Source organism: Acomys russatus, chromosome 3 (genome assembly GCF_903995435.1).
Source record: "Acomys russatus chromosome 3, mAcoRus1.1, whole genome shotgun sequence".
NCBI lineage: Eukaryota > Metazoa > Chordata > Mammalia > Rodentia > Muridae > Acomys > Acomys russatus.
The window spans coordinates 743,722-766,924 of NC_067139.1; the positions used below are offsets into that span (position 1 = coordinate 743,722).

General features: G+C 42.5%; 1 protein-coding gene across 4 annotated transcripts in view; it reads left to right on the plus strand.

Moving 5' to 3' along the window:
• Positions 1–1,844: 1,844 nt before the first annotated feature.
• Positions 1,845–23,203, plus strand: part of B3galnt2 (beta-1,3-N-acetylgalactosaminyltransferase 2) — a 39,395-nt gene continuing 18,036 nt past the window's right edge. Inside the window, exons 1-5 of one of the 4 annotated variants that reach the window (XM_051167864.1) lie at positions 1,848–2,136; positions 7,991–8,138; positions 13,210–13,310; positions 17,467–17,663; positions 22,173–22,268. In XM_051167864.1, the coding sequence (XP_051023821.1) occupies positions 2,022–2,136; positions 7,991–8,138; positions 13,210–13,310; positions 17,467–17,663; positions 22,173–22,268 (657 nt within the window). In that variant the 5' untranslated portion in view covers positions 1,848–2,021. Of the gene's footprint in view, positions 2,142–7,990; positions 8,139–13,209; positions 13,311–17,466; positions 17,664–22,172; positions 22,269–23,203 lie in introns of all 4 variants that reach the window. The other 3 variants (XM_051167872.1, XM_051167890.1, XM_051167881.1) reach the window with 3 other exon arrangements.

Here is a 23,203-nt window from a genome sequence, read left to right on the forward strand (position 1 = left end):
ATATTAATAAAGTAGAATACAGCCTTTACATGATTGAACCAAATAATTTTAAATTTAAAAAACCGGAAACACTGCAAAAATAGCCAAAGAAAAAGTTATCTGAAGGGGCTAAAGAGCTAGCTCAATGGTTAAGAGCTCTTGCCTTTCTTGAGGACCCGATTTCAGTTCCCAGCATCCACATCAAGTGGCTCACAACTACCTGAAACTCCAGCTCCAAGGGATAGGCTAGACCTCACTGGCCTGGCCCCCCATCCCCCCGACGCCCGCCCCCCCCCCCGCGCGCGCGCGCACACACACACACACACACACACACACACACACACACACACACACACACACACGCAAATCAAACAAATCTAAAAAAAGAAAAGTTAATCTTAACATCCTGTGCTGTGGGGCTGAGGAAATGGTTCGGTTGCTGGAGTGCTTGCCTAGTGCGGATTAAGCCCCGGGGGTCCATCCCAAGGCACTGCTTAAAACCACATGTAGGGGCTGGAGAGATGGATCAGAGGTTAAGAGCACTGGCTGCTCTTCCAGAGGTCCTGAGTTCAATTCCCAGCAACCACATGGTGGCTCGCAACCATCTAATGAGATCTGATGCCTTCTTCGGGCATGCAGTCACACATGCAGGCAGAACATTGTATATGTAATAAATAAATCTAAAAAAAAAAAAAAAAAAAACCAACCGGGCATGGTGGCACACGCCTTTAATCCCAGTACTCCGGAGGCAGAGGCAGGCGGATCGCTGTGAGCTCGAGGCCAGCCTGGTCTACAAAGTGAGTCCAGGATGGCCAAGGCTACACAGAGAAACCCTGTCTCGGAAAAAAACAAAAAACAAAAAAACAACCAAACCACATGTAGGGGCTCAGGCTTATTTCTGAGGTGAAGACAGAAGTATCAAGAGTTCCAGATCATCCTCCACTCGTAATTTCAGCCAACTAAATAAGACACTGTGTGTAGAGGGGGTAGGTGTAGATGTGTGTGTCGGGGGTGGGGGTGACGTGGGGGATGTGTAGAAGGGGAGTGTGAAGGACGGCAATTGCGGGACACTAGACCATGGTGCTGAGCCTGAGAGGCGGCTCCAACGAAGCTCGCTCTTTTCCTAACGCTGGCTGAAGGTGGATCTTTTGAAAAAACCAGCCCTCCCACTCATTTGGCCACCTCAACTTGTGAGAACTTTTCAAAGTCATCCGGTAGCCACGGTTCTCGTTCCTGTCATCCTAGTGAGGAGGGCGGGCGCCCAGGACCAGGCAGCAACCTCTGGGTTCTGGGTTCTCCTCCGCCCTCGCTTTCCACAGCGAGGCTCAGGGCTTGCCGTTCACCTCACCCGGAGTTGCTACTGGGGGGAAGCCGGGCACTCCCGCGACCTCACGCTAGAATCCCCACCACAACCTCGTTCAGCGCTGAGGCCCCATGCTGACTTGCCCTGGTTGAGCAATCGCTCTGGAGATCACGCGCCCTGCATCCCTGTCCACCACCAAACTCGGTAGTGCCCGGTAGGCTCTGTGTGCAAAGTACCTGCCTCAACCACTGGGGAGCACCAGCATGAGAACGTCCGCGCATGCTCCGTGCGCCTCTAAGGGACAGCGGCCTGAGGCTGCTCAGTGTGCACTTCGCCTCCGCCAGCGTCGCGTAACAGAGAGCGCACAGCACCACGGGAAATGTAGTTTCTAGGGCTTGGACTAGCAGGCATGCCTCCCTCCTGGGCTCAGCGTGGGACTACCGCTCCCGGCCTTCCGGCACACGCGGGAGCGTGCGAGGACGCGGACTGGAGGGCTGGGCGAGAGCCACGAAGGCGGGGCCAGGGGGAAGGCCGCGCGCGCGGGGGCGGGGCCTCGGCCGTGGAGCCGCTGCCGCTCGCGGTCCGGACCCGAGGCGTGAGCCGAGGGAACGACGCCAGACGCGGGCGCGGACGCTGCCGGTTGGCGCTCGGTGTCCTTAGGTCCCCCTCGCTATCGGCCGGGACGCGGGAGAGCGCGGCGCGCGGCGGGGGCGCGAGGTGGTGCGGGCGGGGGCGGCCAATGCGAAACTGGCTGGTGCTGCTGTGCCCGTGCGTGCTCGGGGCCGCGCTGCACCTCTGGCACCTCTGGCTGCGCTCCCCGCCGCGCCCCCGCGCCTCCGGGCCCGGCGCGGCAGGTGAGGTGAGGGGCGAGCGGCTGCGCGCTTGGGAGGCCGCGGGGATGGCTGGAAGGGCAACAGGGTGGGCGCGGACGTCCCGGGACGGACGGAACAAACGGGTCTTTTCATCGGCGGCGTCGGGCGGACTGGACTGTGCGTTTCTGCTCAGCGTGTGCTCAGTGGCCCACGTCGCGGTCTAGGGTCACAACCTGGGGGAGGGGGCGGCGAGGGGTCTTCTCGCCAAGGGGGTCGTGAGCGCGCCGGTGCTGACAGTGCTGGCTTTGCGTGTCAGAACTCACTTTGCAGTGAGGAGGGACTGAGTGTACTTCGTGTTCTCGGATCGTGAGGTGAGCCAGGGAAACACATCTAGACGTGAGCTAGGGCACAGCTGAGAGTGGAGTCGTCCTTGGCGGTGCTGCTTGGGTGACTTGCTAGTGAAGGAGCCTAGAAATACTGGATTCTTCTTTAACTTTTGTGTTCGTTTGTTCCCTGACTTCATCCCTCGTGGGAGTGAAAGCTTTGTTCTCATTCGCTGTACAGCCTACCGGTGCTTTTGCCCACCGTGGGTATGCAGTGTTGTCCTACCACCCTAAACACTACCTTAATGTCTCTTGTGTGTCTTTTTCAGGTTTTCTCTGAGAGCTTATGTAAGAGAAGTACATAGCTATTTTAAAGAAAGTGTAATGCTTGTTTTATTTATTTATTTTTTAAGTATATCTTACCACTTAATATCCAAACAGCTGTTTTCTTTTCGGAAAGTTTTAGAACAGGTCATCACAGTCATCTCAGGGCTAAGTCTTATACCATATTTAGCAATCCTCAAAACTCTCTGGCTGGGGTTACTTTCATAATGATATTTTTTACTATTAGACAAAGCACCAGGTTTTGGGAAGGCTATTTTTATGTGATGGGAAAGAATTAACCACTTAAACAGTGTAGTGAAAGTACACCATTGTATGTGTATTTAGCTTGCTAAACAGGTGGGGCTTTTACAAACTAAATGGGAAAAGGTTCATATATACAAAATGACCTGCCACCTAACATCTGTTGGGGTTGTGCTTTATTGCCACCTCCCCCAAAATAGATGAGTGAGTTGTTGGCCTCTACTTGCAGAGCCACTGTAGAATATATATGACCTCAACATTAGCAGTCTTTTGGGGTTCAACAGAATTAACCCTGTCGTTGAGCTTAGCTTGTCTTTTAAGTAAGCCTACAAGTAATTTTGGGGTTTGAAACAGATTTTTTTTTCCTGGTGCTTTAGGTTTATCCATTTAGGCTAGACTAGATTAAGGAAGCAAACTGTACGAAGGGTAAGGGTTATATAGGGTCTTACTAGTTGTAAACATTTTTGTGTTGATATGGGAGCTTGGTCAGCTAATCAGTAGGATGTTTTAACATAAAGCCAGACAGGTTCCTGTTCCACTCTCCTCTGTTCTTACTTCAAAACAGGCAGAAGTATTTTGATTGTTTAAAAAAAAAAAAAAAATTCCCACAGGTCTTTTTCCTATTTTGCTGTCAAAATATTTAAAACGTGGGCATTTTTACTTTCTGACCCCATACATTAAGTCCTAACACCCGAGATTTTACTAAGTAGCGTTCTTTTGAATTAACAGTTTAAGATTTTTCTTTGTTCTCTTTTCTGCTCCTCTGTCTGCAGTCCCATTAAGCTGAAGTAATTTTTTTTTCATTTATTTGCGTGCCTGTGAGCGTGTGTGCATGTGTGTGTTTGCAGTGTGTGTGTGTATGTGTTTTTGCATGCATGTGCAAGTGAGAGAGAGGGAGAGAGAGGGAAAGAGAGAGAATATGTGGTTGCGCATGCCACAGAGCTCTTGTAAAAGTCAAACTCTGAACACCAGACCTGGCAAGTCCTTTGTCCTGATGAACCATTTTATTGGCCCAATAATTTTTTGAAAAGGAAATTTAACTTCCCTAAATATTAGAAAAGCTCTCCTAGCTCACAACTGGTTCAGCAAAGAATAGAGAGTTGCCGGGCCATTTTCTCCAGGAGTTTGGAATTATCAAAATTAAAATAATAAAGTGCCTGCCTTCCAGGTGTTACTCATTTGAAAGAAGCTTAAGACTGTAAATGTAAAGAAAAGGAGCGTGCCTGGTGTGGTGGCTTGCCTAGGGATGGATCGCTGTGAGTTCGAGGCCAGCCTGGTCTGCAGAGTGAATCTAGGACAGCCAGGGCTATTACAGAGAGAAACCTTGTCTCCAAAAACAAAAACAAAAAGAAAAGAAAAGGAGCTTATCACTAAGTACATATTTGGAGAGCTCGGTGTAGGCCGGGATACCTGTGTCCAGCATGTTTGGAGACAAACTGGGGAAGCAGTTGAAAGACAAATTGAGCTTGATGTCCAGCTTTTGTCTAGGGCTGGTTCTTAGAAAATTATCCCTCTCTGCTGTATCTCAGGATTTCAGTTCCCACGTTTATAAACTATAAAGATTTGCTCAGCAAAACGCCTGAGTTACTGTAAACATTCCAGGAATTTTGGAGAGTATTGATAGTAGAGGTGGCTAAAGCCTGTGCCAGTATGGTTCGTGGAAGCTGGCAAGCGCACCCTGTGGTGGTGCAGTGGTGTTTCACCAACAGATCTGTAAGGGTCTCCTGTGTTTTCCTCATTTTCAGGATTTCTGCCTGATTGTGATGGTTGTCACCCAAGAGCATGCATTTGAGGGTTCTTGTTTGCTTCTTTGTTAGGCATATTTTGAACAATGCCTCAAGGTCAGCTTCCCTTAGACTTTAATGTCCGCCATGGCCATCGCAAAGCCCAGCAAGTTGTCAGGCTCTCGGGATAGATTACTTCTAAAATAAAGTTATGGCTCTTAGGGCACTTCCTTGAGGTGGTTGAGTTATTTCTGTCATTGTGGAGATCTTGTTCCCTGTGGGCCTGTGCCATTTAGCACAGCACACATAAACGCTCACTTTGAATGAGTGAGTCAAGAGAATAAAACTGAGAAGATACAAATTTTCCACCTGTATTATCTGTTTACATGCCACGAGGAACTTAGGATTTAAATATATTTCTTTCATAAAGGGCAGCAAGTTCTTTAGAGGAAAAGTTGAAATTATTTTTAAATGAAAGGAAAGAAACATAGTCTGTACTTCTGTATTATTTTCAATGTAATATATATTTTGAAAAATGTGTTTTGAAAATATTTTTGATGTATCATCCAGATTCTTTTCAGGCATGTGACTTTACAGGCACAAGCTGAACACTCTCAATCATTTTAATTTTAAAAAGGAAAACTATGGGGTTGGGAAGCTAGCTCAGTTGATAAAATACTTGTCTTATAATAAGCATGAGGGTTTTTTGTTTTGTTTTGTTTGTTTGTTTTGTTTTTTGAGACAAGGTTTCTCTGTAGCCTTGACTATCCTAGACTTGCTTTCTAGACCAGGCTGGCCTCGAACTCACAACGATCCTTCTGCCTCTGCCTCCCAAGTACTGGGATTAAAATTGTGCGCCTCCAGGTTCTAAATTAGATCTAGTATCAGATCTAGCCAGGTGTGGTAGTGCACAGTTGTAATCCCAGCCCTGAGGAAGTGGAGACAGTGGCCACCCAACCTAAATGGATCAGTGAGAGAGCCTGCTTCAAAAAATAAGGTGGACAGCACTTGAGGAATAAAATGTCAACAAAGTTTCTACCTTCCTAAAATGTTGCATATGTATTTGCAGTATGTCTTGTTTTTTGTTTTTTCTAGACAGGTTCCTCCTCTCTTCCCCTCCCCTCCCCTCCCCCCCTCCCCTCTCTCAAATTCATAGCCACCCACCTGCCTCTACCTCCCTAAGTGCTGAGATTATAGATGTGTGCCACCAGGTCTTGCCTTGTAAAAGACTTCCAGATTACAGTCCTACTAGCAATGAGGTAGAGTAGCTATTGTCTTAGGATCATTGTGAGCATTCTCTTGAAGTAATTGTCATTTGGTTATACCTTTGAAGAAGACATTTGACACTTCAAATGTAGAGGAAATGTAGTGTGTTGTTGCTCTAATTCAAACTTGATTTCTAGTGAAGTTGGGCTCCCCCCCCCATGTTGTTGCCTTTTTCCATGACTTGTCATTTAGTGTTTATATGTCTTAGTTGTCTGTTCCCCAACTTCATGTTTCTAAATCCTGGAATCAAGTTAAGTTTCCTATGCTTATAGTATATAACAGTGTGATGCATACATAAGTGAAACTTGTGAGGGGAGCTACAAGCTTGAGTGACTGCCAGGGTACTTAAAGCACCCTCCTCAAACTTGTATCATTTTATATGGGGAGTCTATTGGATGGATTTATATGGGCATGTGTTTTTCTTAATTTGAGTGCAGTGCATTTGCGAATAGAAGTCCTCTAGGAGGCCAAGATACACTCTGAATTCTTTGCAAGAAAGAGATACCCTGCAAAGTAAAGCAGTTGAAGAGAACTGGCTTAGATGGGAGCTGGGTAGGGGGGATTAGAAGCAGGGAAAACTGACATTGAACAGGGGTGTGGGATAAGATCAAAAAGTAGTTTACAGCTGTGATCTTCAGGGTTGTCACATGCTAGTGGTTATCTTTGTATATATTTAGTTGTTTAAAACAAAACCAAACACCTTGTTTGGCAGTAATGGACAATTCATGGAGGAACCAGCCTCAGTAAAAGCTTATAGTTGAGCCAGGTATGGTGGTGCACACCTTCCAGCCCAGGAGGCAGAGGCGCAGGGGCAGGGGCAGAGGCAGAGATCTCTGTGAGTTTGAGACTAGCCTGGTCTACAAAGTAATTCCAGGACAGCAGGGCTGTTATACAGAGAAACCCTGTCTTGAACCTCCCCCCCCCCGCAAAAAAAAAAAGCATATAGTTGAAACAGGGGGCTAGATTTAGTGCCCAGAAAGGAATGGACTTGAGAAATTGTTAATGAAGAATTTTGAGGCATTCGGAGGTTAAATCATGTGCTTGTGCTTCATTTCAAAATGGTATGCTTTGATTAGATACCAGGAATAAGGTACGATTGGCACTCAGGAATATTTGAACTATTCTGAATTTTTGTTTTGTTGTTGTTTCTCATATCAGATTAATGAAGTACAAGCTGAATGTGACTTTTGCCCTTTTGCAGATTTTGTTGTGGTTATTTTTGTTTGTTTGTTTTCCGAGACAGGAATGTAGGGGTGTGTGTGTGTGTGTGTGTGTGTGTGTGTGTGTGTGTGTGTGTGTGTGTGTAAGTTCTGGAACTTAACTGTGGGCTGGCCTCAAACTCATAGAGATCCTCCTGCCTCTGCCTCCCAAGCACTGAGGACTAAAGGTAAAACACAAATTCTCATAGTAAATATGTAAAGGATCCAGGACTCTAACTGTGGCCTAATTGGACTTCTTACTGCCTTCTCTTTGTTTTTATGCCATATTGCCTTTCACAGCTGATTCTTTTTTTAAATATTTATTTATATATTTTATATATACGAGTACTCTGTCTTCATGTACATCTACACACTAGAAGAGGACATCACACCCCATTGTAGATGGTTGTGATGAGACACATGTTGTTGCTGAGAATTGAACTCAGGACCTCTGGAAGAGCAGTCAGTGCTCTTAACTACTAAGCCATTTCTCCAGCCTTACCACAGTTTCTTACCACAAACTTCTTTGTTTTGAAAATCTTTGTTATGCTGGCATAGATACACACATACAAAAAAATACAAAAAGCCTGTATGCCAATATGTTAATTGTATATATTTCTAGATGCTGAGTTCATGGGTTTTCAAATTTTAAAACGAAATTTTATATTTTGTTTCTACTTACTGTATGTTTTATAAGCATAAGCATGTTTTCTTTGCAATAAACTTTTTTATGAAATATGCTGAGTTTGCTGTAGTTGAGATAACATGACTGACTTGCAATTTATGTTAATTTTTATAGATCGATCAGCCTTATTTCCTCAGTGGAAATTTAGTCACTATGATGTGGTAGTTGGTGTGTTATCGGCTCGAAATAACCACGAACTTCGAAATGTAATAAGAAACACCTGGCTGAAGCATTTGCTGCAACATCCTATGTTAAGTCAACGGTAGGTTTTCTGAATTACTACTCCCTTACCTGGTTCAAGAACTGAAAAAATACAAAACAAAAAAACCCCCTTAGTTTTAAAAGTCAGATACAGGGGCTGGATAGATGACTTGGTAGTTAACAGCATTAGGCTATCTTTTTTAGAGAACATAGATTCAATTCCCAGCACCCACATAGTGGCTCACAACTGTCTGTAACTAGCTCCATGGAATCTGATGTTCTTTCTGGCCTCTGTGGGCACTGTACACATGTGCACACACATACATGTAGACAAAACATTCACATATGTAAAATAAAAATAAATATATTTTAAAAAGACTGATTTAGAAACATGGCTCTTTTGTGGAAAATGGTCGTTTCCTTATGAATCTTAGAAGGAAGTTTTATCAAGATTTTAAGCCAAAAGACACTTGAAAGAGTATGCTCTTGGGTTAGCATTTTACAGCATTTTTAATAACCTCACTGTTCAGAATTTTGTAGTATTTTTAGTGGTATATTCCACAGTGTGCATGGCATGCCATATTCTTTCCTGACCACCCTCGGAGAGCTGGGCTTTAGACTGCCTTTCCTGTTGGGTGGTCCAGCTTCTGGTCAGGAATAGTGTCAGTGGTCAGTGTGGGAAATGAAAACAAGATAACACCATGAGTTTAGTCTGAGCGGTCGATGGCAGGTTCTTACTGGGCGTGCAGGGAAGATGACTGGAACTCAAGCTCTGGAGTGGTTCTGAGGCCTTCCCTTGCTGGGTAATAGGGTTTACTATGGCAGTCACGTCCCTTCTCATGGGGGCATCTCTTAAAGCTGCAGTGAGGAGCTGGGGAGAGAGGTATAGGGTGGAGCAACCTAAGGTGGGAAGACACTGGGACTGTAGCAGAGAACATCCTCTTGCAGTTGTATTAAACTGACACTTTCTTGAGTTGTTGTTGAGGTAAATTGCAGTTGGGATTTTCTTGTCACTGATAGTGAACATTTATAGATTTCCTATCTTCCCTGTGGCAGCTTTCGTTCCTCTTCCTGGTAGGTTCCCTTAGTACTTGGCTGCAATAGAAAATCCTATTACCCAGCAAGGGAAGGCCTCAGAACCACTCCAGAGCTTGAGTTCCAGTCGCCTTTCCCTCATGCCCAATAAGAACACGACCCCACTACTCAGACCGAGATCATGGTGTTACCTTTTCCTCGCTCTCACTTCCTGCACCAACCATTCATATCTTCTTGCTGCAGCTTTTAGGTCATACCCAGAATCAGACTTCCCACACGTTTACCACTGCCGTCCTTACCTACACTGCCCTTACCTGTCACTTGGGTTGTTGCAGAAGATCCTCTATGGATTGCTTGCGTTTTCTTAGGCCACATTCTGTTTTCCATATACCTGCCAGATCAGAACGATCCTAAGATTGGTCAAATTTTGTTAACTCACTATTCATACTTTTCCACTGATATGTGTGTGTGTGTGTGTGTGTGTGTGTGTGTGTGTGTGTGTGTCTGTCTGTCTGTTTGTCTGTCTGTCATTCTGTCTGTCTGTCAGTGCATGCACATGCATACATACATGCCTGCATCTGCCTGTACCCATTGTCTTTTCTGGTCTTAGAATAAAATCCTATCAGACATAGGTAGGAGTTTAATGTCATCCCTAGCTGTATAGTGTAATCAGTGTAGGCTACATGACACTTACCGCTTAAATAAATAAATAAAGTAAGTAAGTAAGAAAAAAAATCTCAAATTATTGTAGTCATTAACCTACTCTATTTCTTCTATATAAATCACTTTACTGTGTTTCCCTCACAACCCCAGGATTGATTTTTTTAATGCATACAAAATAATGGTGTTTTTCATTATTATAGCATTTTTTTATAAGTTTGTCATTATACTTTGCTTATATTTACCCTCTCCATCTCATCCTTCCAATGAGTCCCTCCCCCTAAAGAGTCCACCGTTCTGCGTATGCCTGCCCCCCCCCCCCCGCACAAACACATGCACACACACAAAATCTGGATTCTGCACGTGTGAAACATACAGTGTCTTCTTTCCCATACCCCCACCCCCTGTCTCTCCCAGAAGCACAAGCTTGAGCTTCAGAGCCTTTGCTCTTCCTTAGCACACTCTTTCACTCAATGTCTTCATGGTAGCATTCCTGTGATGTTACCCAGCAGACAGTCCCAGAATATACACACTCCACTTCTCTGTCACTGTCTGCCCTGTTGACTCTATTATTATAGATGGGTCAGCAGCTGGCGTGTGTGACACATTGACAGGGCACTCGTCATTCCCTACTAGGAGGTGGGCTCTTTGGTTTTCTTCTACCGAGAGATTCCCCGTATCTGTAACTTAGCCTGTCCAAGAGTGAGATTCTCAACAACTGTTGAATGACTACCTCAGAACAAAAAATACTGAGTATAATTTATACCAGTAACTCATTTGCCTTTATTGCAGTTACTTAAATGTGGTAAACTTGTGGTTTGTTTTCTGAAAATAATGGATTATCTTTTAAAACAGATTCAAGCCCAAAAATAACTTCCTATGACATGGTAGTTATATGAATTTAGTAAGGCTTAAGATAGCTAAAAAAGGATGAGTATATATAATTTAGTTAGCATATTCACTCATGTCTGTCTATACCTTTTTTACAAATGATAATTGTCTACACAAGATGTTCTCCCTAGCTGGCCAGTGATAAATAAAGGATGTTGCATTCTGTGGTTTTGGGGTTCTTTGGTATCTTGGTACCTCTATAACAGGCTGTAATTTGTCACTTTAATATACTAAAGTGTTCTAAGTAGGTACTGCACTGTGTATGTTAAAATGCAAAGGTAGAGTCTAGGGGCCTTGAAGTTTAGTAGGTGTGATAGTGTAGCATGTGCTACAGTGGAGTTAAGTGTGAACTAGCTGGGAGTGGGCTGGAGAGCTGGCGGAGCAGTTAAGAATGCTGCTGCTCTCCAGAGAAACCTGAGTTGTCTTCCATCTTGCAGCCACCTGGGATTCCAGCTCCAGGAAGTCAACTCCCTTTTCTCGCTTTTGCAGGCATACTCCAGGCAGTGCAGGCACATACACACACACACACACACACACACACACACACACACACACACACACGGAGGGAGGGAGGGAGGGAGGGAGGAGATGATAAAAATCAATCTTTTTAAAGAGCCTGGAGTGCTTGAGAAACATCAGCCATATGTAACCTGGGGTTGTTGGAGGTGAGTGTTAGAGCAGAGGGAGAGCCTAGGAAGAAGTAAAATAGAAGACTGTGAAAGTGGGGAGAGGAGGAAAGGCCTGTAGCTATGAGAGGTCAGCAATGAACTGCTTAGCTTGTGGCAAGCACTGTGTAGAAGATGACTTGTTCAGACAAGAACTGCTGAGGAGTGTGACTCCTTAGTGGTGACTCATGAGAAGGTATGTAGAACAGGAGGTATCTCAGTGACTGCTGGCTGTCTGACTTGGAGAGTTGTGAAACCCTTAGACAACCTGCTACGTACTGGATAAGAAGAGACAGCAGCCCAGCTGAGGATGTGTTTGAGCTCAGGCACCCACAGGCTATAATGCACTCTGTAAACGTTTATTGAATGGATCTCTCAAAAACGTGTGCTTGTGTGTACATGGGTTTATCATAATTTTATTGATATAAAGACTTGTAGCACGTAATTGATAGGTAATAACATGCATATACTCTGTAAAATTAGTAAATTCTATTTGGCCAGTTAATTCTCATGGAATGCTTCTGTTTTGCCAGGATATTAGATTTGTAATAAACTTACGGCTGGAATTAGCAAGGCATATAGCTCTGAAGTAAATATTTTAAGTTGAAAAATAAGACTTAAAGCTGGGAGATGGTTCAGCAAACACCTACTTGCTCTTGCAGAGAACCTGGGTTCAATTCACAGCACTCACATAGCAGTTCACAACTGTGTGTAACTCCAGCCCCAGGGGGCCCACTACCCTCTTCTGACCTCCATGGAAACTGCATGCATGTGCCACACAGACTTAGACTTACATGCAGGCAAAACAACCCTACACATAAAAATAATAAATAAAATGTTCAAACTGCTTTCCACTAAGACATGTCAGTGCTTTATTCTTAGTGAAGTCAGTGACTTATTTGTTGAATCATCTAATAGTTTTTGGACATTGAAAAAGTATTCAGATTTTTCTAGTACTATTCAGAAAGTACTGGCTGAAGATCTATTATACCTAGACTTAATCTGTATTAATAGCATTTTCTCATACTTCCAATCTAGACAAACAGTGATACAAAAAATCCAGTCCATATTTATATTGTTTATCAATTTCTGTGTTTAAATATTTTCACCAAAGCCAATTTTAAGCAACTACTGTGACATAATTGGGTACAGAATTGTAAAAAGATATATACCATGAATATTCCATCAAACAGATAAAAATATAAATAACCTTATTAAGAAACCCAGAAAGTGGAGAACTTGAGTGTTTTTTTTTTTTTAAATATATTTAGTTGTTTCTGTAATTTAATAAAGACTGTATTTGGCATTTACAAAATTACTGAAAATTTGACAGCTGGCTCTCAAAGCCAGCATTTTCAGAACTCAGCTCCTTGTGGGTAAGGTGACAATCCCAAAGAACTTAGGGATTGATGACTTAGAAGTCGAGTCTCCACTAGATGTGCTAGTTCAAGAATAGGGAATAAGAAGATTGAGTAGACCAAGAGGTGATGAAGGACAAAGCCCTGGGTAACAGGTCCCAAGGTAACAGTGATGCAAAGTTTGACAGCAGCAGGAACCTCCTCTTACAGAAACACTAGTCCAGCAAGAGAAAATGCAGTTTCTGAGAAGTTGATGTTACTGTGATCTGCTGTTAGCTAGCATGGCCAGGCCAAGCATTTACACTGCCTTTAGTGCTACAGAAGAGGGCTCGTATTAAGCCACTCAACAGTTAGCAGCCCTTGGCTTGCATGTTTCTAGTACTTTTTGTTCAGAAAAATGAAGTTAGAGATCAGCTCTCGTAAGTGTTAGTGTCTGAGGTCTGAAATGAGCATGAGGAAATGGGGGTGTGTGAGGTGAGGATCTGTAATCTGTAACTGACTTTAATGCCAACCCATCTCTCAGTGTGCTTGTGAAGTTCATAATAGGTGCCCGTGGCTGTGAAGTGCCTGTGGAAGACAGGGAAGACCCTTACTCCTGCCGACTGCTCAACATCACCAGTCCAGGTATGCTGTCCACCAAGTTGCCGTCTGTCAGTAGGCTGTCAAGCAAAAGGTGCTGAATTCTATGGGAGAGAGTCTGCTTTTAACCAGCTAAACATTTGTTATCTAAATTTTTGTTCCAGGCTTCTTGATAGACTTACTAGTCACTCAGGGAGTCCCTGGGATTCTTTACTGACACAGAATTTCAAGGCAGACGAGTGTTCTTCAGTGTGACTTTGTACATCTGAAGAATTAGATTACTCCTAGATGCTGAATTTTGAACTTTTGGAAAAGTGCTGATTTTACCAGTTAATTCATAAAAGCCATGATGCACATATTGTGAGGTGACTTCGGTGTTTGAATTACTAAGAACCAGGGGATGTAACACATGCCTAGAATCCCAGCACTGCGGAACCTGAATCAGCTTGGGCAATGTATCAAGAACATGCTAAAAATAGAAGAACAAAAACATATATGAAGTTAAAAGTCATGGACTATTGACTAAGTTTCTGTAAAATAAACAGGTTTGGTATATTAAAAAACATACTCCTTAGAATTAAATTTGTGGGACAGCAGAAGCTGATGCTAATGAGGTTTCTGTGTTGCCAAGGAGGCTGTCACCACTGTAATTAGCATTCCTGTTATGCTCAGCTGCAGTTGTAAAGGAGGTTTTCCAAATCTCTGTTCAGTGTGCTGGGCCTAAATTCTGGTATTTTAAACTTTGTCAGGTCTTCATAGTTGCATATATCTCCCTTTTAGAAGTTTGGTAATATGCAGGGTGTGGGCTGCAAATCTGGCTCTAAAGCCAGCTCTGCCACATTTAGTTCTGTGGCCTTTTGAATCTACGTTTCATCATCTCTAAGCAATGAATAAAAGGCGCATGCCCCTAATTGCAGTCTCTGGGAGACTGAGGCAGGGAGAGTGCCACAAGTTTGAGATCAACCTGGTGGTTCCATAATGAGTTCCAGGGCAGCCTGAGTTACAGTGTGAGATGCTGTTAAAAAGAAGGAAAAAAAAAAAAGCCCCTACCTCATGGAGAATAGTGCAAAAGCGGAGTGAGTGACAAAGCATGTAGCACCAGTCCTGGGACTTAAAGAGCCTGACTTTTATATAAATTGGATTCCAGCCCACTTTTTAAATTAAGTTGAGCATATGTTCTAGTCTGTTACAAAGCAGAGCATTACAGACTAACTTTTACATATAATTGTGTTCTTCTGAAATCCATTAACTTTTAGTAGAGAGCAAAACGTTCATAAACCTCATCAGATATTGTGTTGTTGCTAATGTCGTAGCTTACAGAAAGCTAGAGTTAAAAACTAAATTAAAGCAAACAAGCCAACACAAAAACCTGTCACAGCCCTGGAGGTGTGTTTGGCTTTCTGGGAGAGTGCAGCCCTGGTCTCATCCCAGCACTTGTCATCTGGAACTTACTATCTTAGATGCTGCGCTACTAATGGTGAGGAGTGGATGCTCCGTTAAGAGAAAACTCATCATTTGATACAGAAGCAGTTTTTCAAACTGCACTGTTTAATGTAGGTATGTTCTATTACCCCTGAGCATTGGGGTTATTTCAGTATCTAAGGGTCATGGTGAGCATTAATCATGCTGCTGCATAGTTAATAGCAGTTATCAAAGCAACAAGATTTCCTGCTGCGGGCAGCTTAAGCTTTAGGTACATTTTTTAAGGTAAGATATAGGAATGGCTTGACCCACCATTTTTAATAGACCCGTTTCTACTTTGGATGCCTTTTGTCTTCTGAATATATTAAAGCAAAAACTTGTGTCATCCAGTCAGGATGCTGGCAGTGCTTTCTAGCTCATGGCAGAAGTCTGTCCCTTTTTGTCCCCTCCTGCCCATGTGTATTAATAGGAAAGGGGCAGCATTTCCTGTTAATCTTCATTGTATTGAAAATCTACTATCTTATACTTAGATAGCTTCTAGGGACTGAAGTGGGGCGGAGGGGGGGGCGGCATGGAACCCAAAGTCCTATGTGTACAAGGTTGGGCCATATTCTAGAGTCTCTACTGTAAAGCAGGGCTGTCTTTCCTAGGTTATCAGTGAACTTGGCAAATTCTATCAAAACAGACTTCTGTGTGTAATTGTGTTCTTTTGAGGAAAGGGATCCAGTGGTTTTCTTTCTCTTTTTCAAGGCAGGTTTTTTCTGTATAGCTGCTGTCCTAGAACTAGCTCTGTAGACCATGATGGCCTTGAGTTCACAGAGATCCACATGACTTGTTTTCCAAGTGCTGGGATTAAAAGTATGTGTGCCTGCATCGCCCGGCGATCCAGTGGTTTTCAATGAGAGCTGCAGTGCTAGGAATCAAACCCAGGGCCTAGTGTGTGCTAAGTATGCATTGCTATATCACTGAACTAGACTCATAACCCTGATATGAATGTATAGACTGGCCACAGTCTATGTACTTTATAAATATATGTGTGTGTGGACATATTTGTTTAACTAGTTGGGTCATCAGCAGAGTTTGAAAACCACAGTTGTAAAATCTACAAAGATTATTACCTTTAAAGTAGGTTTTAGGGGCTGGAGAGATGCCTCACCAGTTAAGAGCACTGGCTGCTTTTCCAGAGGTCCTGAGTTCAATTCCCAGCAACCACATAGTGGCTCATAACTGTCTATAATGAAATCTGGTTCCCTCTTGTGATGTGCAGGCATACATGTAGACAGAACACTGTATATGTAATAAGTAAATAAATTTTTAAAGTAGGTTTTATTTTTTTGCCATATTATCTATATCATCTAATCTATCCTAGTTCGTTTATAGTAATTAAAAAAGTTATTTGAAAAATACTATTGGCTGAGGGTATAGCTCTGTGGTAGAGTACTTGCTTAACATGGATGAAGCCCAGGTTTAGTTCTCAACACTGAAGAAAAGGACAGCTCGGGGAACTGATGAACCAGTAAAAAGAGCATTGGCTTTTGAGTCATTAAACCGAGTTCTTATTCCTGGTCTGTCACTTTCTGTGACTTTAGGACGATTACTTAGTGTCCTTTGGGGCACAGTGTCTTTTTTTTTTTTTTTTTTTTAAGATTTATTTATTTATTATGTATACAGTGCATATTAGATCACATTATAGATGGTTGTGAACCACCAGGTGGTTGCTGGGAATTGAACTCAGGATCTCTGAAAGAGCAATCGGTACTCTTTTTTTTTTTTTTTTAAATTTTATTAATTTATTCATATTACATCTCGATTGTTAGCCCTTCCCCTGTTTCCTCCCATTCTTCCCTCCCTCCCACTTTCCCCCTTCTCCCCTCCCCTATGTCTGTGATTGAGGGAGACCTCCTCCCCCTATATATGCTCTTAGATATCAAGTCTCTTCTTGGTAACTTGCTATCCTTCCTCTGAGTGCTACCAGGTCTCCCCATCCAGGGGACATGGTCAGAAAAGGGGCACCAGAGTTTGTGTGAGAGTCAGATCTTACTCTCCACTCAATGGTGGAGAATATCCTGTTCGTCGGCTAGGTCTTGGTAGGGGTTTGAAGCTTACTGCCTATATTCTCCTTGGCTGGTGCCTTAGTTTGAGGAGGACCCCAGGATCCAGATCTGCCTGTCATAAAGTTCTTCTTGTAGGTTTCCAGGACCCTGTGGGTCCTACTATTTCCCCATTCTTCCATGCTACTCTTGCCTAAAGTCTCAATCGGATGTCCTCTCCTCTGACCCACTTTCTTGGTAAGTAAAGACAATCAGTACTCTTAACCGCTGAGCCATCTCTCCAGCGCAGGGCACAGTGTCTTAACTGGCAAGTGACATAATGGTTCTCCCATCCAGGGAAGTGGTAAAGTGGAGATGTGATGAGCAGTGATACAGTAGATGATCAAAATCAGTATTTATCTGCCATAAATACTTTACAATAAGTTTTTCAGTGTTATTTGAAGTGACTTCAGTTACTCCTGTACTACAGTGGTTTCCTTATAGACCTTAAACTTTTAAATTGCTTAATAAGAGGTAGCATTTTTGGAATTTGCAGAACAAGATCAAATTTCCTAATGATTTTTAGTATACTAAGTGCTGTCTTTTATTCTGTTTATCCAGTGTGTCCATGTACGTAGATGGCTTGTAGTTGACTTATATTTAGTATTCACCTATGGGATGTGTCTGTGTGCAGAAGTCTAAATTTTATTTATTTGACCATAGAAACTGTAATCTCATTGTTTGTTTAGTTTTGAATCAGGAAATTGAAGCCTTTAGCTTTCCTGAAGATGCCTCCTCATCCAGACTTTCTGAAGACCGAGTTGTCAGCGTGAGCTTCCGAGTTCTTTACCCAATCGTGATTACAAGTCTTGGAGTGTTCTATGATGCCAGTGACGTTGGCTTTCAGAGGAACATCACTGTCAAGTTGTACCAGACAGAGCAGGAGGTGTGTACTGATATGGACAGCATTTTTCTTCTTTAAAAGCAACTTTTCCTTGTGGCTCTGTGGTTGGGTGGCTTCCATCTTTTTTTCTGCATTGGTTGACGTAATAGTACATTGCATTGCAATGCTGGTTTGGGGATAGATTACTGTAGATACATGAGTTACATGTATGGAAGAAAAAGTTGTACTGTACTAGAAATTTCCCACCTAAATTTTTCATAGCTTCATTAACAAAGATGTCAGAAACATGAGCTGGAGAAAGGACAGTCTTTTCAAAACTGGTGCTGACAAAATTGTATAGCCACTTGCAGAGATATAGAATTAGATCCATGTCTTTTAGCTTGCATAGAAATCAATTTGAATTGGATCAGAAATCTTTTTTTTTAAAGATTTTATTTATTTTATGTGTATGAGTGCTCTATCTGCATGTATACCTGCACACCAGAGGAGGGCATTAGAGGGTATACATGGTTATGAACCATCATGTTGTTGCTGGGAATTAAACTCAGGACCTCTGGAAGAGCAGGCAGTGCTCTTAATCGCTGAGCCATCTCTCTAGCTCAGATCAGAAATCTTAATTTAAACTTATAAATTGCTCTAGGAAAACACTTTAGGACTTGGGTACTGGCAACAAATTTCTGAATAGAATCTTAGTAGCATAAGAATCTACTAGTATAAGAAATAATCTCAAGAATTGATAAATGGGACTATATAAAATTAAAAGGCTTCACAACAAAAGAAATTCATCAGCAGGGAGAGCATACTACAAAATGGGAGAAAAGTTTATTGCAAACTATACTTTAGGGTTAATATTTTCAATATATAAAGAACTTTAAAAATTAAACATTAAAGGATCTGCCAGTGATTTGAAAAGTCCTCAAAAGAAGGAATACAAATGGCCAATAATTTAAATGTTCAACATCTCTTGTCATCAGAGAAATAAAAATTCCATTTCACCCTAATTAGAATGATCAGTATAAAAAATAACAACAAAAAAAATGCTGGTATGAATATGATGGAAGAGCAGCCCATATCCACTGTTAATGCAGCCCTGTGGAAACCAGTATGACCATATGCCACGCCTGTACATGTACACAGAGCACTCAACAATCTACTGTAGGAATATTCTCATATCCATGTTATCACTGCTCATTTTACATAGCAAGGAACAGATAAGTAGATAATGAAAATGGATACATATATACACTAGAATTTTACTCAGTCATAAAGAAAAATGAAATTGCAGGAAAATGGATGGAACAGAACTAGAGAACACTATATTAAGTGAGGTCACCAAAGCTTGAGAGACAAATACCACCATGCCTAGCCTCTCACTGTTAAATATCTGTGTCAAGTTGGGAATAAATATGGCTGAAGGCCAGGACACTAGAAGGCGACTCAGGAAACTTGCTGGGGGTGGACAGAGACAATAGAAAAATGTTGGAGAAGAGTAGTGAGAGAGCAAATGCTGCTGAGGGAGTAGAGTCAAGGAGATAAAAAGGTAGATAATAAACTGAAATGAAAGATGAACCCATAAGTTTGTGAACTGACAGGCCTTTCCTGTTTTGGTAGTATTTTTTGTTGATGTAAGTTTTCTCTTTATGCCTGATTGCTCCAGATACTGTGAATGATCTGCTGTAGGGCCTCTCATTATACCCCTCAAAGAGTATTCCTTTCTTTTTTCTTGCTTCGCTGTAGCAAGCAGTTAAGTTGTCTGGAAGAGATTCTCAACTGTCCTTCAGTGGACAGCAGTTGAAATCCTACTTGGCTCTTTTTGCTCTTAGTTGGGCTGCCTGGATTCTGCTTTAATATGTATTCCAGGAGTCAGCTTCAGATTAGGGCAGCATTTATATGAAGAATTTATTTATTTATTTATTTATTTAGCTCAAAATATTTTTTTGGTTTGTTTTTTAATTTTATTAATTTATTCATATTACATCTCAATGGTTATCCCCTCCCTTGTATCCTCCCATTCCTTTCTCCCATTTTCCCCTTACTCCCCTCCCCTATGACTGTGACTGAGGGGGACCTCCTCCCCCTGTATATGTTCACAGGGTATCAAGTCTCTTCTTGGTTATATGAAGAATTTAAAGTTCACTCTTCCTCCCCCTCTCTTCTCTTTCCTTTTCCCTTCCTCCACCTCTGTGTGTCAGATTTTTTGTTGTCCCTTCAACAAAGCACTAAGGGGAAGACCACATTTCCCTTTTTCCACCATTTGATTCTCTTCCAGGTTTTGCCTGTGTTTGAATTCCAGTCTCTTTCAGATCTTTGTTGTTACTGGTTTGTTTTTATTTTTGAGATGGGACAGCCCAGGCTGAAACCCACCTGTCTTAGCCTCCTGAGGGCTGGACGCAGATGAGTGTCATCACATCTGGCTATGATCATTTGCATGTTTTTCCCAAGTTCACTGTTACCTATAGAATTGGTTTGCTATTACTAGAAGCCTCTTGGTTGGTTGGTTGGTTGGTTGGTTGAAGTTTTTGAAGTTTTTTGTTTGTTTGTTTTTGGTTTTTGGTTTTTGAGACAGGGTTTCTCTCTGTAACTTTCGCCATCCTGAAACTCACTCTGTAGACCAGATCCACCTGTCTCTGCCTTCCAAGGGCTGGGAGTAAAGGTGTCCACCCCACCCACCCACCACTCACCCCCAGTGGTTGGTTAAAGTTTTGTTAAGGTTAGACATGGTCAAACACAGGACTGCTTTTGAGTGTCATGTTGAAGAGGCTGAGGTAGGAGGATTTCTACAAGTTCAAGGCCAACCAGGGCTATATAGCTTAACCTTCTCTCCCTCCCTCCCTCCCTCTTTCCCCCCTCTCTTTCTATGCCCACTGAGTCCAATTAGTGCTGCTTATATAAACTTATATATATAGTGCTGCTCAGTCAACTACTGAGGAACCTGGGGAACCTACCAGTGGTCATACTCAAAAGAAAAGAGAGTCTCTCTCCCCTATAGCCATCAACTGCCAAGAACTCCACAGCTAAGGGCGGGACCTCAGCAGCTCCTCCCCTCTCTCACGCTAGAGTCTTGTGCTTGATCTTGTGCAGGTTTTATATTGGTAACAACTATTGTTGTAAGTTTTGTGTGCAACAGCCATGTCATGTTCAGAGGACAGCATTTCACAGCATTCTTCCTCATCCTCTGGCTCTTCTGTGGTGCCCTGGATTGTTTTCATCCAGGGATGATAGAATGCACCTCAAGTCCCTGCACTAGGGAAGCTGAGCTTGGAGATCACACATGTTTAAGGGCAAGCTGAGCTACATAATCAAATTTTTGTCTTAAAAATAACAAAATTGCTAGTGCTATTAGAATTGTTAATAAAATATTAAATGTATGTTTTGTAGTTTGTTCTATTTTTACTCCACCCAAAGACTGTCTGGTTTGTGGGCTAGAGGAACAGCTCAGCAGTTAAAAGCACTGGCTGTTCTTCCAGAGGTCCTGAGCTCAATTCCCAGCATGGTGGCTTACAGCCATCTATAACTAATAATGTGGCATCCAGTGCCCTCTTCTGGTGTGCAGATATACATACAGACAAACCACTGATATGCATAATGTACATAAATAAATCTTTTTAAAAAGAATATCTAGTTTGTTAATGTGTTAGTAGACATAAATTTAAGAAAAAGGGACCATATAACAGTCATGGGTTCAGTTAATACTGGATGTAGCAATTTATGTATTACTGTGGAACAAGTTAAATTATTTCATGGAAGGGCTGAAGTGTAGCTCAGTGGTAGAGTACTTAGACAGCATTTCCTAAAACAAACAGGAAAGCACAAAGAAAACAGTCATCCCCTGAGGGTCAGTTCTGTTTTCTCTTCTGAAAGTTCTTTTTGAAGAATTCCCATGCACATTTTGTTTTCCAGAGAGATATGTGAACTTTTAGTTTGTTCATGGGTGTGCATGGGGGCGTTCTTACAGTGTGTTGGTTCGATAGTGAAACCTCTCATTTCTTTTAATACATTTCACTCAAGGTAGGCTTTTAGAGGTTATATGAATTACATTTAGCACTTGAGATCTTAGTAGCAACTTGGAGTATCTTAGTAATTTCATTCAGGCCTGTTGGCTTAAGCCCGGAATCCCAGTTTCTTGGAATGCTGAGGCAGGAGGATCAGAAGTATTCTTAGCAGCTTAGCAAACCAGTGACTGAAAAGAGGGGGCTCTGTGGCTGGTGCTGGTAGTAGAGTGCTTACCTAGCATGCAAGGGCCCAGTAGGATTCCCTGCAGCTGTAAAACGACCAATAGGACAATTTAATGACCATTGGCAACAACACTAGAAAATCTGAAAGATGGGGCTGGAAAGGTGGCTTAGCAATTAAAAGCACTTGTTACATAAGATAGGTTTTTTTTTTTTCTTTAATTGAAAAACCTGAAAGTTGTTAAAACCACAATGAGCATGATTGGTGGCATTGTGGATTTGCTGGCAAAGCTGCACATTGCATGAGGGTTGGCCGCATATACAGTGTATAACAGGAAGTATTTGTCTGTTTTTCCATGCCTCCCTACCCACCCTGCAGGAGGCCCTTTTCATCGCTCGATTTAGTCCTCCAAGCTGTGGCATACAAGTGAACAAACTATGGTATAAGCCGGTGGAACAGTTCATCTTACCAGAGGTATGGCTGTAGTAAATGCCAGTGAGATGTTTGTAGGCATGTGTGCTTCGTTGTCCCACGTCAGCTCTACAGAAGTACCAACGAAGAGGGTAGTTACAACAAAGCCTGCAGTTATACCAACAGAATTTCATAGCCATGCTTTTTTTAAAAAAAAGTATTGCCTATTGCCATGATTAACTTGAGAACTCTGTCTTAGTGATTGTCTTCTTAAGGGACAGTAGATCTTTTGGGTAAGTTAAATGTTTTACTTGTCTAAAGAATTAAAAACAAACAAACCAGAAATGCAGCCAGGCACTGTGGTACATGCCTGTGATTTCAGCACTCAGGGAGGTAGAGGCAGGCGGATCTCTAGGAGTTTGAGGCCAACTTGGCCCACATAGTTCTAGGACAACCAGTGCTACATAGTAAGACCTTGTACCAAAAAAAAAAAAAAAAAAGTACAGATGTAGAATAATAGGCAATATTTTCAAGCTAAATAAAACTTTAATAACAGTGAACACTTATGGATGATGTCTGAAAACATGCATGTCACCTCTGAGATGCTCTAGGACAGTCTTAAATCTTACTTGCTGGAGGCCACTTTGGCTGTCAGGTGCCCAGGTGCATCCTGAGGATTTCCCCAGTATAGTCAGGGACTTTGATAGGCAGGAACGAGCATGCCTATCCATGATCCTCAGCCTGTTCATGAAGACCACTTCTGCATTTAGTGCTTTTTTTTTTTTTTTTTTTTTTTTTTTTTTTTTTTTTTGGTTTTTCGAGACAGGGTTTCTCTGTGTAGCCTTGGCCATCCTGGACTCACTTTGTAGACCAGGCTGGCTTCGAACTCACAGCTATCTGGCTGCCTCTGCCTCCCGAGTGCTGGGATTAAAGGCGTGCGCCACCACGCCCGGCCGCATTTAGTGCTTTGAAACCACAGTAGGGGTCAGTAATGGGCG